Genomic DNA, 14,330 nt, shown 5'->3' on the forward strand with positions numbered 1-14,330 from the left:
CACACATCACTCCTGGACGCGGGCAAGCAGGCTTTGGAAAAGTCCTCGCAGCTCTTTCAAGATCCCTCCTGGCCACTGTGGATTTCCACTCAGGTTTCCACTTTGCTCCTGAACCTCAGCTCCAGCGATCACGACGTTGAGTCGGTTATTTGTAACACCCAGATTGTCATTTCTGACAACAGGTCTGCATTTATCTATTGAGCCCAATGATGGTGTGGACAGGAGCCTTATTTGTGCTGTCACCGTGGAGCTTCATCACCATCCACATCCAGGCCTGGAGGGGTCTCTCAGGGTGAGCAGTAATGCCTCCTGGATGCTGCTCTCTCTGCCGCTCCTCCTCCCTCATTTCACCTCACTGTTCTCCGTGAACATGGAAAGTGGAGCTGAGCCACGTTAGGGCTGGGCTGCCACGCGGGGCTGGTGTGGTCCAGAGTCCAGCCTGATCTTGCCATACCCTTCAGCTGCGATGACGTTCCTCCCAAGGTGATTCCACGGCAGCCAAGCCGTGGCGTCTTCTCCACGAGAGCCATCTGGCATTGATTTTTCACCTACACCTCTGAGAATTTGCCAGAGCTGCAAAGTAAAGAAGCAGTAACTCTTTTTTGGCCACTGAACCTGCTGAGGGGTTATCACGTGCTCATGCTGCACTCGCTGGTATAATATGGAGAGAGCTTTGCCAAAAGGAGTCCCTGGTCTAGTTAAAATAATATGTTAGTTCATGAATAGAAGACAAATAAGGCCTGTGGTTGGAGTTAGAAGAAGCAAATTCAAGGCTCAGCCCTACCACTTTCCAGTTGTGTGATGGGTACATGACTAACCTCTGGTTTTGCATTAAAGGGGGAGGGGAGATAAATAATGACCCCACTAGATTGGATCGATGAGGGAATAAAGTCATAATGTTGGTAAACCAGAAAGCACTATGTAACCGCACATGAGTCCCGAGATCTGGGCCAGGTTAGCCCACCTTAGACACTGTTTCACTAAAGGACCAAGGTTAAGGGCCAGCCTTCATGCCATTTAAGCTCTGAGTCAACAGAGGCCTTCAGCTAGGCTCCTATCACATGTCCCCCATCTCCACTTGTCATACATTGAATTCCAAAAGATGCTGGCTATTTTTCTCTTATCTCTAAAAGAGAATGTTATGGTTCATGTCTCTCTCTTTCTGAAGGAACAAAATGCTGAGCCATGGCCTGGGCTCTGCTCAGTAGCCCAAAAGAATGAGTGGTCCCTTAGGTGGAGGTCCACCTGGCTCCAGGAGAAGTAGGAAGGATGAGGACAACATGTCTGTTTTTCTCCCCCTCAGGAAGAACATGTATTCAGTGCAGAAGGGAGACTCAAATGCATCGTGAATTAGTCAATACCATAATCCTTCTCAGTATTTATGCCATCGCTTGTCCCCTACATGTTCAGCTACAGCAATGTCGCTTTAAACCCCTAAATGGCAGACATGATATCCATCCAAATCCTTTTGCACTGGACTCAGAACATCGAATGTCAACTGGTCCTTAATAGATCTCGAAAAGATAGGAAGGACTAGGGGTAGGTCTCACAGTTCTGCGAAAATAAAAACCAGTTTGTTTGAAATGCCGATTCCTGGGCCCCCGTGCCTGGACATTTCTGATTCAGTAGGTCTGGGTGGGGGTCAGGAATTTGCATTTTTAATAAGCTCTCCAGGTACTTCTAATGTACATGGGCTACAGGCTACTCTTGGAGAAACACTGACCCAGACCAGCCCTTCTCAAACTGGAATGTGCATGTAAATCACCTTGTCATCGGTTAAAATGCAGATTCTGACGCGGAGATCTGGTGCCTGAGATTTTGCATTTTTAACCTGCTCTCAGATGCTGCCGGTGCCACATGTCCCCACCCCCACTGCGAGGAGCAAGGATTTGCCTGCTAGTCTTGTGTAATCAGGATGCACCAGCTCGAGCGGGGCTTTAATCTAGATGGATGGTTCAAATATAAATTGTCTGTGATACCTAATATCTTAGATTATAGTCATGTACCTTTCATTTGTAATTAAAATAACTGTTTATTTTAACTGCCAGCCAGATAGGTCATTTTTATACTACAAGTACTTTAAGGAATAAATAGGTGTTTGGTACTTTCTCACTAATACTTTACACACATTTTCTGCCCCTAAACTCGAGTGTACATTTGCTCGCACAGCCAGATTCTGATTAGTATTAATGCGTGGCTAAGGGAATTCAAGCCAGCCTGGCAACAACGACCCCTGCGAATGAATGCCTTTCATAGTTGGCAGCTTAATATTTTTTTAAAGCAAGAGTGTCTTCTAGGACTATTTCCTTCAAATCAAAATGAAGGGTTTAACTCATCAGTTAACACTTCACAGCCACTGGAAGGCTTTTGCTGCTCCCTCCAACCATTATTTCACAAGACACAGCCAGGCATGCCCCATGGGCTGCAGCATGAGGGAGAACCAGAGGAACTTGAGTTTCCCACTGGGATGGGGTCCCAGGATGAACAGGGAGTGGAGGCCCGCAATCAGGACAGCATATCCACAGGGTCTGGAGAGAGCGTATGGAGATCCAGACAGTGGCCTGGCCAGCCTGGCCCATGTATCCTGATAGGCACAAGGGACAGGGGGGCTCCAACAGTAACTTACATGAGAAATTCCAAGCAGATAGTCATTATGGGGGAAGCTCATTGTCACGAAGAGGGGCCTGCTACCCAGCTAGAGAGTCTGGGCTAAGACTCTAATTGGACACAATCCTGGGCTAGAAGGATGGGCCTTTTCTAAGCTAACGATGGCCATCTCTATTCCCCCATGAGCTGGACCAGCAAGAGTCCACCTGGTGCTTGTCTTCACACAATAGCCCTGCCCTTCACCAGGCAAGACCTGTCTGTTCTCAGTTCCTCACCAGGGCCTGTGACCTGTCTGGTGACCTCTGTCTCCTTGCTTGTCCAACCCAGGCATCCGGTCAGGCTGACTTAAAGCAGCCTCTTGCATACCTCATGTCCAGCCCAGTGCCCAGCTCCAGACTTCTTCCCTGCTGGAGAAAACCACAGCCGCCTTCTGACGAGGCCCTCAACAAACTCCTATCATCTTCCTTTCACAGGGCATTCCTGCAGCTCAATGGGCCTATCACTCAGCTCCTGTCAAATGGGGTAGAAGAGCTTGGGCTCCCCGGGGGGGCCAGGCACTGCCTCTGCTGCAGACAGCAGTCATATATCGCGTGGGCACGCGCATGCGCATGTGTGTATGTATATGCATGCGAGCAAAACCTACAGCTCTGTCACGGTTTGCATGCGTTATCTCATTTGACCTTGAGGTAGAGCAAATATTATTAGCCCCACTTTATAGATGAGGAAACTGAATTCTAGTGAATGTAATCAGATTCCTTTATCAAACATTGTGTTAGGAGCCAGAAGAATAAAACATAGTCCAGAACTCCACAGAGCTCACAGTCTCCTGTGCTCAAGGCTACACAGGTAATAATCATAATAACTCATTCTTTCAAAAATATTTATCGAGTTCCCATTGACTGAGTGTATATGGGAGAAGAAGACAGACATACTAACTAGTGCTTATTGAGTGTTTTCTCTGTGCCCAGTACTATATTAATGACTTTATAGGTATTATCTTAATTCTCAGCAAAACCCTATGGCAGGGGAGCTGATATCAGGAAACTGAGGCTTGGAACAGCTGAGTGACTTATCCAGGAAAACCTACACAGCTGGAGAGTTGCAGAGTAGGGGTCTGCCCTTGACTCCTGAGCTAAGTTCCTCACCATGGAGCTCTATTGCGTCTCAGCCTTTCTGTTCTAACTCCAAGTCCAGGGCACTTTCTGCTGCCCTGTGTTGCCCCCACAGAATCCACCTCACTCCCAAGAGTAGATGCTCCCGCTTCCTTTACCCAGCCACTCTCCAGGCCAAGAGCAGGCAGCTCCCATTTCAGATCTGAGGCCCTGAACACCTGCCCTCACCTGCTCCCGCCCTGAACTCAGCTCCCTGAGGCAGCCCTGCCTCTACTCCACCTTACCCTGTGCACTCTGTTCCAGGTTGACTCCCTGGGCCCTGTTCCGGCCTCCCTGCTGTGATTGCTTCATTCCTGTATCTTCTGTGCAACCTGTAAGACTAATCCTGTCCCACCGCCTGCCCTCTGCATCTCCCAAATTCAGCCTCATGGTGTGCACCCTGCATGCCCCATTTACCATGGAAGGGGGCCATGTATTAGCCCCTCGGTTGCTATTCCAACTTCCTCATTCCTCAAGCTGTGACTTCTGCACCCTCCTCTCAGCTAAGAACCTCACCTCTTATTTACCTATGAGCAGACCAAGGTCTCCGGTCATCAACTTCCTAGTCACTATCTTCCACCTCATCCTGTCTTCTTACCCATCCTGGCTTCCTCTCCTCTTCTCTTGACTTCAAGCCTAACCCATCTGCTGGTAGTTTACCTGCTGTTCCCCTCCACCTTCTATACATCTTGCCTAGTTCCACTCTAAATCCACTGCCCTCCTGGGTCTTTTCCTCTTGCCCGCAAACATGCACAGGCCCCAGAGCTTGATGAAACCATCACTTAACTCCGTGTCCCATGGCCAGTATCCTAGGCCTTACTGAAGTATCCATTGGCTATTTGCCCCACTAAATTGGCCCACTTCTTCAAACAAAAGAGAGAGAGAGAGACAAATGGCTTTTTAGCTAAAGCTTCTAGAGAGTGATAGCATGAAGGAAGAAAGTTTGAATAGAGATGTAAAGTATTTTGTGTCCAGGCAGTAAGTGATTTGCCTGAGTCTGTGGAGAGTTGATCACAGAGTTGGGCCAGAGCTCACCTTGTGTCCCCTCATGCCCCACATCGAGCTTGTGGCTGCCAACTCTCAGTGCCTCCCCACAGCCAGCAATGCTGCCTGGAACAGAGGCTTCAGGAGCAGGCAGGAGGCCAAGAACCCTTTGTGCATCCACTTCCTGTGTTTACTTCTTTCTGGGGCTCTAGAGGGGGATGGGAGGATCTTGAGATGTATCTCCAGGACACAGGGACTCGGTGGTCCAGGGAGTCATTGCCTTCCATCAGTAGGCCCTGGCAAGTTTGTCTCCAGAATGTGCAGACCCAGATGGATGACTGTCTATCTAGAGACACATTCCTCATCTCTTCCTGAAAATACATGGCTCCTGAGATGCTGCCTTCACTAGGTTTGGTACTAGTTGAAGGCTGTCAATCATAGACTCCTAGCTCTGAGGATGGACATTTGACCCAACCTGGGCCAATCATAGCTCTTCCCTGGAGTTTTTCCCATTGGAACTGAGGAAAGATAGCATCTCCACTCTGTGCTGAAGCTGAAGTATGAGGCTGAGAGTGTTAACACAGGTCAAGCCTTGTGAAGCAGGATGGCGTGAGAGAATGAGGTCAAGAGACAGAGAAAAGAGGAGGAGGGAAAGAGAAATGAGATCCTGAAACCTTCTGGTCAGAACCCTGGTTCCCATCTACCTGTACCCAGAAGCCTACTTGTACCCTTGATGCTCTGGTCGTTTGGACATATGAGCCAATAAATTATTCAACTAGTGCATGTGGAGTGATTGCCACTTGCAACGAAAGAATCCTGCTTGCCATAGCCTCCATCTGTCACCTGAATTCCTCCTTTGATATTTTATGGAACTCCTGTCTCCTTGTCTTCCTCGTTTAGTGAGATAAACATGTATTGAGGAATGGAGTCATGGTCTTTATCATCATCATCATCAACATCACGACCAGAGCACCTGTTTTTTCTGGCATTGTCCACGTATGGTGGGGGATAGAATGGCAAATGGTAGTCTGAGCGCTTCCTTCTGGGTGCTTCCATGCTCATCAACATATAAGAAATTCCAAGAGCACAGAGCTCATGCTGAGCACAGATCTCTTTTAGAACAAGGTATAGATCAATCAGTCTGCATGGAGTTCTTACAGACACTCATCACTGTAGATTATTCTGACCTTTTGGTGCCAAACATTCCTTTCTTAAAAAACTACCCACCCCTTAGGACAAAAGGTTTTTATTGTTCATCTTAAAGTTACCTTCTCCTTCTTTTCCCTCTATTTGTGAGGTCTTCTCCAACCTAGTTAGCTCCTAATTCAGGATAAAATTTGTTTGTTTTCTGGGATGGATGCCCTTTCCACACTTACCCAATTTACTCCCCTTTAAAATCCCTACCCCCAGAGTTTTCACCACACCTAGAACCTTCCCATTACCAAAATCTCCATTCCTTTAAACTGGCCTCTGGATATATCCTATCCTAGGATACAATTTGTGAATCTTTTGTTTGAATGCTTTCCCACGTGTGTGCTGGTCCTATTTAACTTCGATGGCTTTCACTGGATTAAATATGTAAGCAAAGAAAAAAGAGCATGACACACATCTCCAAAAAATCATCTATATTAAAGGTTGTACATTCAAAATAGGAAATGGATATGGCTAAAAGAGAATGAAGAATGAGAATGAGGAGTAAGAAAACGGGTTTCTGGAATCCTTGTATTTCTTATTACCCTTCTACCCTCAGGCTCTGCACAAATTCTCAGATATTCTGAGATGCAAGTATCAACTCAACAGATCCAGGCATCCCTTGGGGAGACCTGCCTACTGGAAATTCAAATGGCTACCCTACAGAATTTCACTGACTTATGAACAGTACTTTTTCTTACTTTCCAGTAGTAAAATTCCTTTTCCCTTTGGGTCTGAAATCATAGGTCATCATTATGTACTTTCTTTTCCAAAAATGTAGTGGCTTAAAAAGAATTTGTCATTTTTCACAATTCTGTGGGTCAAAAATTCGAGCAAATTCATTTGGATGGTTCTTCTGCTCCACGTGACATCTGCTGGTATCACTCACTCAGATGCATTCAACTGCTGGCGAAGTCTTCACTCACATATCTGGTGCCTCGGTGCCCTTCCCCAGGGCCTCTCCGTGAGGCTAGATGGGGCTGTGTCAGAGCATGGTGATCTCAAGGTAGTGAAATTTCTACCATGGTGACTGGCTTTTACCAAACACAAAGTAGGTCTATTAACGGCTAGATCCAGAACTGGCCCAACATCACTTCTACCATATGCTGCTAATTGAGGCAAGTCCAGATTCATTCAAGGGGAGGCAAAATAGATTCCACCTTTTTCTGCTTGGAGTAAGAAGTGCCCACAGAGAAAAGAGAAGATGGCAGCCCTCTGTGGAGATCCTCTACCACACCCCTTTAACCACTTCATTCATTGCGAGGGAAGGAACATGCTCTTACTTCTAAGCCTTAGATAAGCCCCATGTAGAGAACACTGCTCTCTTCTTAAGCAACTTTTCTGTCTCTTTTCTCTGAAGATTATTTTGCTTCACAGTCTCCATCCTAAGACCTAACGTCTTCCTTGCATTCAACCGATACTCTCCCTGAAATACCATGTTATCTCAAAAAAACTGTATTTCCAAGTACAGACTCCCAACGTAATTTTTAGTAACACTATTCTAATTTTGAGTTCTGTTCTGATATTGATCACTTAGAACTTTTAATATACCTATAATATAAGGCTGATAACCCTTTGAGTCAGGGATAGGAAATGTTTTCCTGCAAAGAACCACATGGTAAATATTTTCAACTCTTGGGCCATACATTCTATCATAACTACTGAACTCTACAGTATAGCAAAAGCAGCCATACTTAATACACAAATAAATGAACATATCAGTGTTCCAATAAAACTTTATTTACAAAAATAGGCAGCAGGCCAGATTTAGTCCAAAGGCCATACTTTTGTTGATCCCTGCTAAGGGATAAGTTTGCCTTTGGTTTATTTTATCTAACGATTAGCTATTTGACTTTCAGAAAGTCCGTTTTTTCTGAAACTCGCTTTCTTCATCTATAAAATAAGGGTATTGAAGTGGCCAAGAATAAAATACATCCTTATGCCTTTAGAGGAAATGCTGGAAATGGCCACAGAGATGGGTTGTTTCTCTATGATAATATCTTAGGTTCCTTTTGAAATTCCCAGGGGTCTCTCCGTTTGTCTCTACAGGTCTGCGTGTCCCCTTTTCCGTGTCTCTGTGTCTGTATGAGCCAGTCTGTCTATGTTTCAGCATGTGTTTTTCTCTCTCTGCTCAGGGTTTCATTCAATTTCTACGGTTGTTTTTTTATTTTATTTTATGTGTCTCTATCTTTCATTCTTTGTGCATACATACATCTGTTTTTTCTCTCTGCCCTGCCTCTCTCTCCTGACTATAGTGTTGAATAGCTGTATATTTTTCATTATTTTCCTTTCTAAATGAAAAAGGTTTCCTATTCTTACTTTTCAAAATAGCGTAATTTATATATCTTTCAAATTTAAAAATTTTTATTCATGTATAATACTTAGAGCAGTATCGAAAATATAGTAGGTACCCAATAATTATTACATCCTATTATCTGGTTTCTCTTTATGTAACTGTCTAAGATTATTTTTTCACATGGGTCAATGATTCTGAACAGAAAAAAGGTTGATTCTCTGTATCTATAACATTTTGTTATTCTCTCTCACTCTTATCCAGGACACCAGGTCTTGGCCTCCTCTCTGTCAATATGTATATCTTTGGGGAACAATAAAAGTGGAGGGAAAACACCAATCAAGAGACTGTTGGCTCAGTCAGGCTTTTGCTCAGCCACCCAGTGGTGATCTGGTACCTTCTATAGGCTACTTCTCTTTCGTTCACTCTACAGGTATTTATTGAGCACTCATTATGCACTGGATAATGAGAAGATTGCAATGAACAAGGCAAACACAGACCCCGCCCTCATGAAGCTTATTGTTTACTGGGAGAAATGGGCAATACCTAGGTAACCAAACAAGAGTGGGACAGTGGATACCCCGAGGGGAAGACTTTTCTGAGCTGCTTTTGATGGTGAGACCTAAAGAATGAGAAGAAGCCAGAGGGAAGTGAAGAGAGTGTCCTAGTCAGAGGGAGCAGTTCTGTGAGAGGCCAGGGCCTGGAGGAGGTCAGTGAAGCGGGCAACCAACCAAGCTGGGCTACCAGTCCAGGCATGATAAGGGGTCTGGGTTCCATTCCAACATAATGGGGAGCCACCAAAGGGTTTAAGACAGGAGAATGGCTGGCCCGATTTGTGTGTTAAAAAGATGACTGTGGCTATGGTATGGGGGGATTAGATTGATGGGGGCAAGTGATGAAAGAAAGAAAGAAGCCTCTTTGGTGGCAGTGGGGGAGGAAAAAAGAGAAAGATTTGAAAGATTTTTTAAGAGGTAGAAATGGCAGGATTGGCTGATGAATTAGATATGAAGACAAGGGGGTGGGAAAACCAAGGCTGGCACTAGGTTTCTGGCTTCAGGACTTGGGTGTCCATTGCAGGGCAGGGGGGTGAGCGATCGATAGTTCCATCAGAGATGACTGTGCGGGTGCAAGGAGAGATGTCAGGTAGGCAGTCAGATATATGAGTCTGAGCTTGGACTGGGGATTTGGGTAGGAGATATAAATTTGGGAGTTGTCAGTCTTGAGAACGAATATTATCCCCTAGTGAAAGGGGACAGAGGGGAGAAGGGGACCCAGGACCAAGCCTGGGGATTCCAACATTAAGAGGGCAGAGAGAGGAGGAAGAACCTACTAGGGGAAAAGGAGAGGGAGGCAGAGAGAGAGAGAGAAGGAAAACCAGAGGAGGGTGGCAACCTCAGGGGCAAGAGAGCAGTGTTTTAAGAGGGAAGTGGTGTGGTGGAGACTGAGGGAGACTGGAAAGGGTGTCCTTGGATGTGGCCACACAAAAGCTACCAATGACAGTAACAAGAATGGCTTGGCTGGAATTGGGTGCGGGGGAGGATGTGGGTTGGGGTGGGGTAAATAGGTAGAGAGACAGTGGAGACAGCTTGTGAAGACAACTCTGAGAACTTTAGTTATAAAGGGCAATAAAGAAATATACCCACAGAGGATGAGCGATGAGGGGGGGGGATGTTTTTGGAAGAGAAATACTAGATTGTGTTTGGAAACTCTCAAAATGATCACTGGAGAGTTCTCGAGATTGTGCTTCGGTTGTTTCTGTAATAATGATGAGAACATACAACTGTGTAACTCTTCACAGTTTACCAAGTGTTGTCACACACTCTCATCCTCGCAGCCATCCTGTGAGTTATGTGGCCATAGATGTAGTAGAAGTAATGAGGAAGCTGAAGCTTGGAGAAATGAGTGTCAAGCTCAAGGTCAGCGCCAGAAAGTGGCAGGGCCAGAAGCCCACGCCCAGGCTGCTCTGGACCCAACCCCCAGGCCCCTCCCTGCCCATCGCAGCCCTGCCCCAGCAGCCTGGCACCAACATTGGATGGCACTCACATAACTGGGGGTTGTGCCCTGCTGGTGTCTCTCAAGCAGACTTTCCAGTTGCCTCCAAGCCCATCACTTCTGCCTGCTGGCCCAGCCTTGGAGATTATGAAGTCACATCTGCTTTTTAAGAACATGGACCCTGTCCCACTGCCTGACCCCGTTTCACTGAACTTCTAGAATTGCCCCACAACCTCTGGCAGGTGTCACAGAGAAGAAGCATGAAATCTCACATACCGTACATCCAGCTCCCCAGGCCGATTGGTGTGGGAACTGACATCCCTTTCGTGACCCTCTGATTTAGTCCAAATCTCTTGTTTTGTGGAAGAGAAGCCCAGAACATGGGTTTCTGACCAGCCAAAGTCACAAAGCTAACCTCTGGCAGAGTCAAGACCTGTGAGAAACAAATGAAATCAAGGATGAGAAGGTTCTTTGTAAATTGTAAAGTGCTGTAGAAATGTAGGGTTATTATCTCCAGTGTTGACATGAAATCCTCAGGCATTGCTCACCATCACTACTCTGGGAGAGGCTGCCAGAAAAAAATTTAGAAATGCAGAGAACTGCCCGACCAACGTGGCTTAGTGGTTGAGCGTTGACCTATGAACCAGGAGGTCACGGTTCAATTCCTGATCAGGGCATATGCCCGGGTTGCGGGCTTGATCCCTAGTTGCAGGCTCAATCCCTAGTTGGGAGTGTGAGAGGCTGTTGATCAATGATTCTCATCACTGATGTTTCTATCTCTCTCTACCTCCCCCTTCCTCTCTGAAAATATATATATTTTTTAAATGCAACCCTACCTGGTTTGGCTCAGTGGATAGAGCATCAGCCTGTGGACTGAAGGGTTCTGGGTTTGATTCTGGTCAAGGGCACATACCAGGGTTGCAGGCTTGATCCCCAGTAGAGGTCATGCAGGAGGCAGCTGATCAATGATTCTCTGTCATCATTGATATTCCTCCGTGTCTATCTGTCTGTCTGTCTCTCTCTCTCTCTCTCTCTCTCTCTCCCTCTCTCCCTCTCCCTTCCCCTCTGAAATATATTTTTTTAAATGCAGAGGACTAAGAGTGTTGGCATCATAGGCAACATGGCAAGAACATAGGATTTGGACCCTGGAGACGGTTAGAGGCCCAGCACTGCCATGTATGAGCTGTGTAACCTTGGACAGCTCACTTTGCCTCTCTGACCCTCAGGGTTTTTCTCTAGAAAAATGCCTTACCTACCTTCTTTCTGGGATTATGTGGGGTTTGGGTGAGACAATGCTTGTGAAAGTGCTTTTAACGAGGCCAAGAACCCTAGGACTACGTGTCTTGTGAGGAGCAGTAGGGACAGTGGCAAACAGAAGACCCAGAGGCTTGGAGGACTAGTGTTGAGCACCCAGAAGGCACTTCCTGTCCCTGGGGGCTGGAGCCAGCTGCTGACAGTGCTGGAACCCGTATACTGTCTCTCCTGCCTAGAAGTGTCCCCAGGTCATGCCGTGTCCTTAACACAGCCCTCAGATGATCTTTGTCAAGATGTCTGATGTGCGACCTTCCATCACCCGGTGCTGACTCAGCCCCCGGTGAGCTCTGTCTCCCCTTTCACACACTGTGGGTGCCAGAAGGCTCCCGGCCAGTTGCTCAGCATCCCCCAAATTTCACTGGCTCTGCACTTGGTGATGAAGGAGAGGGCCAAGTTGGATCTGTTTCAAGGAAGCAAGAAGTGATTTCTCTCAAAGACCTTGGGGAGTTCTTCCCGCCCTCCAAGTGTTCTCTGCCCCGGATCATTCAGAGGCTGGCAGCTGAACTCAGGATGCTCATGCCCGGGTTAGAACAAAGGCAGGAGACCAGGGACTAGTGCATGGAGGCTGGCCAGGTTCCTTTGGAGAGCCTGGCAAGCTGGTTTTCCAGGAGCAGTAAGAGGCCTTCACACATTCATGGCTGTGCTGTCTGGGGGGTGACCTTGGGGCATGCCACTTTCTCCAGATGGAAACACGAGGGGAAGAAATTGACTATGGGGCCCCTAAACCCTTATGACTCAGCCGTGAGCTCTGAGGTCTCCCTCATTCAGTCATTCAACAAATATTTATTGAGCACCTCTGTGTGCCAGGCACTGTTGTAGGCCCTGGGGAACAAAACAGACAGAAAGCTCTGCCCTCGTGGAGCTGAGATTCCAGTGGGATCAGACAGAGAAGGAACAGATGACCAAGAAGAGACAGATGGTCAGCTGGTGGTAACAGCCATGAGGGAAGAGCAGGGGGCGGAATAAGGAGAGCAGGTGGAGGTGGTTGCAGGTTTCAGGAATGTGGGCAGGAGGGCCTCACTGAGAAGCAACAATTGAGCCAGGGCCTGAGGGAGGTGAAGGAAGGAGGCACCCATGTGGACGTCTGCAGGAAAAGCATCCTGGGCCGAGGGAGCAGCAAGAGCCAAGTCCCTGAGGCCAGATCATGCCTGGGGGCCATGGGGCCGCGGGAGTGAAACGGGAGAGATGAGGACTGATGAGAACTTTAATCTTTCGGTTTTGAGTTTCATAGAAAAAGAAACCCAGCAGGTTCTGCTAATGACTTTGGATGTGTTCATAATCTCCCGTCTGAGATGCGAATTTCATACATACTGTTTAAGCGCTGGGACTTCCGTCAGGAGAGAGTCATCCCAAACCTCACCCACAAAGCCTCTGCTCCTCCTCAGCTCAGTCACGCAGGGGCTCTTGGGACAGCAGAAAGGGCCCGAGTTCAAGTCCCAGCACCTGACACTTATTAGCTGTTACCTTGGGAAGGGCACTGAGCTTCCCTGAGCCTTTGTTTCCCTGATGAAGCTCACCAGTTGCTTCATCTGTAAAATGGGTTAATTATACAGCCTTCCTCACCGCCCTCCCCTAATTGTTGTTAGACTTAAAAGAATGAGATCATAAGTGTGAAAGTGGCTTTGGCATTGAAATGGGCAAGCTAAGTGTCTGGGAGGTTCTTGTTTTCTTCGGGATAGCCTGTGGTAAAAGGCTTGTCACTGGTTTCCCACTCCCCTCCACTCCCCTGCTCCTTATATTGTGTTCCATGAAGGTGGAAAGCAGGAAGAGGCCCGTGTGGGCCCAGTTGACTCTCGCTTTGCCGGGGCCCATATCTGATTCATGGACACTCACCAAACACCCAGGGACCCCCAGGGCAAGCTGCTGAGGGCTCCCCAGGAATTCTGTGGGGCTAAATTGCCCCACATTGACCTCTCCGGGAGGACTCTGAGCCCTTTGCTGGTCAGGTGGAGGCAGTGGCCCAACTGCTCCTCCCCAATGTCCCCTTCCCCTCCCCCATCCAGGTACAACGGCCCCAATCTGGTTCTGAAGTACGACCGGGCCCAGAAGCGGCTGGTGAACATCGCAGTGGACAAGCGCAGCTCCCCCTACTATGCGCTGCGGGACCGGCAGGGCAACGCCATCGGGGTCACAGCCTGTGACATCGACGGGGATGGCCGTGAGGAGATCTACTTCCTCAACACCAATAATGCCTTCTCAGGTAAGGGTTTGGGGCCTCGGGCCTCTTCCTGCTTTCCACCTTCTTCCTCCCAGCACCAGCTGGGGGCAGGGCCTTGGGGACCCTGGCCCTCCTCAGGCTACTGTCACGGGCCCCCCGCCCCTAGACATAGTCCCCTGCTGCCTCCAGGACCTCACTCTGTCCCAGCAGGAGAGCCCCTTCTCCTCTTGTGCATGAAGCTGGCCCTCATCTCCTGGCTGCTGGGCCTGGAGATGGAGGGCCTTGAGCAAAAGCCTGTCCTTACCTTCAGACTTTGTCCTCTGGCCTCCCGGTAGGTAGGAGCAGCCTCCAATCCTCCTAGCCCCTCCTCTCCCCTCCCTCCCCACTGCTCCGGCCAGGCTCAACCACACAGCACTCTCACCCAGGTGGCCACCATAGCAACAAATGTTGCCCGTAATTGCCCTCCATGCTGTTTCAAGGGGGCCTTTCAAAAATGCTTTGAAATCCTTCAGTGACCCCACAGCTTTCAGCGTAGCTCATTTATTCACACCACAAATTCCTGCTGAGCACCTGCTCCATGCCAGAGGTGCTGGGCAATGGGGGTACAACTTTAAGGAAGACAGACCTTGAGTTCATGGAG

The 14,330-nt window shown here is 47.9% G+C and overlaps 1 protein-coding gene across 6 annotated transcripts in view; it reads left to right on the top strand.

The window, feature by feature from the left end:
* CRTAC1 (cartilage acidic protein 1) overlaps positions 1-14,330 on the top strand; it is a 140,384-nt gene that overhangs the window by 66,652 nt on the left and 59,402 nt on the right. For all 6 annotated transcript variants that reach the window (XM_005885387.2, XM_005885388.2, XM_005885389.2 and 3 more), the window contains one exon: positions 13,536-13,732. In XM_005885387.2, coding sequence (XP_005885449.1) covers positions 13,536-13,732 — 197 coding nt within the window. The remainder of the gene's footprint in view (positions 1-13,535; positions 13,733-14,330) is intronic.

This window comes from Myotis brandtii, unplaced genomic scaffold (genome assembly GCF_000412655.1).
Source record: "Myotis brandtii unplaced genomic scaffold, ASM41265v1 scaffold902, whole genome shotgun sequence".
Taxonomy (NCBI): domain Eukaryota; kingdom Metazoa; phylum Chordata; class Mammalia; order Chiroptera; family Vespertilionidae; genus Myotis; species Myotis brandtii.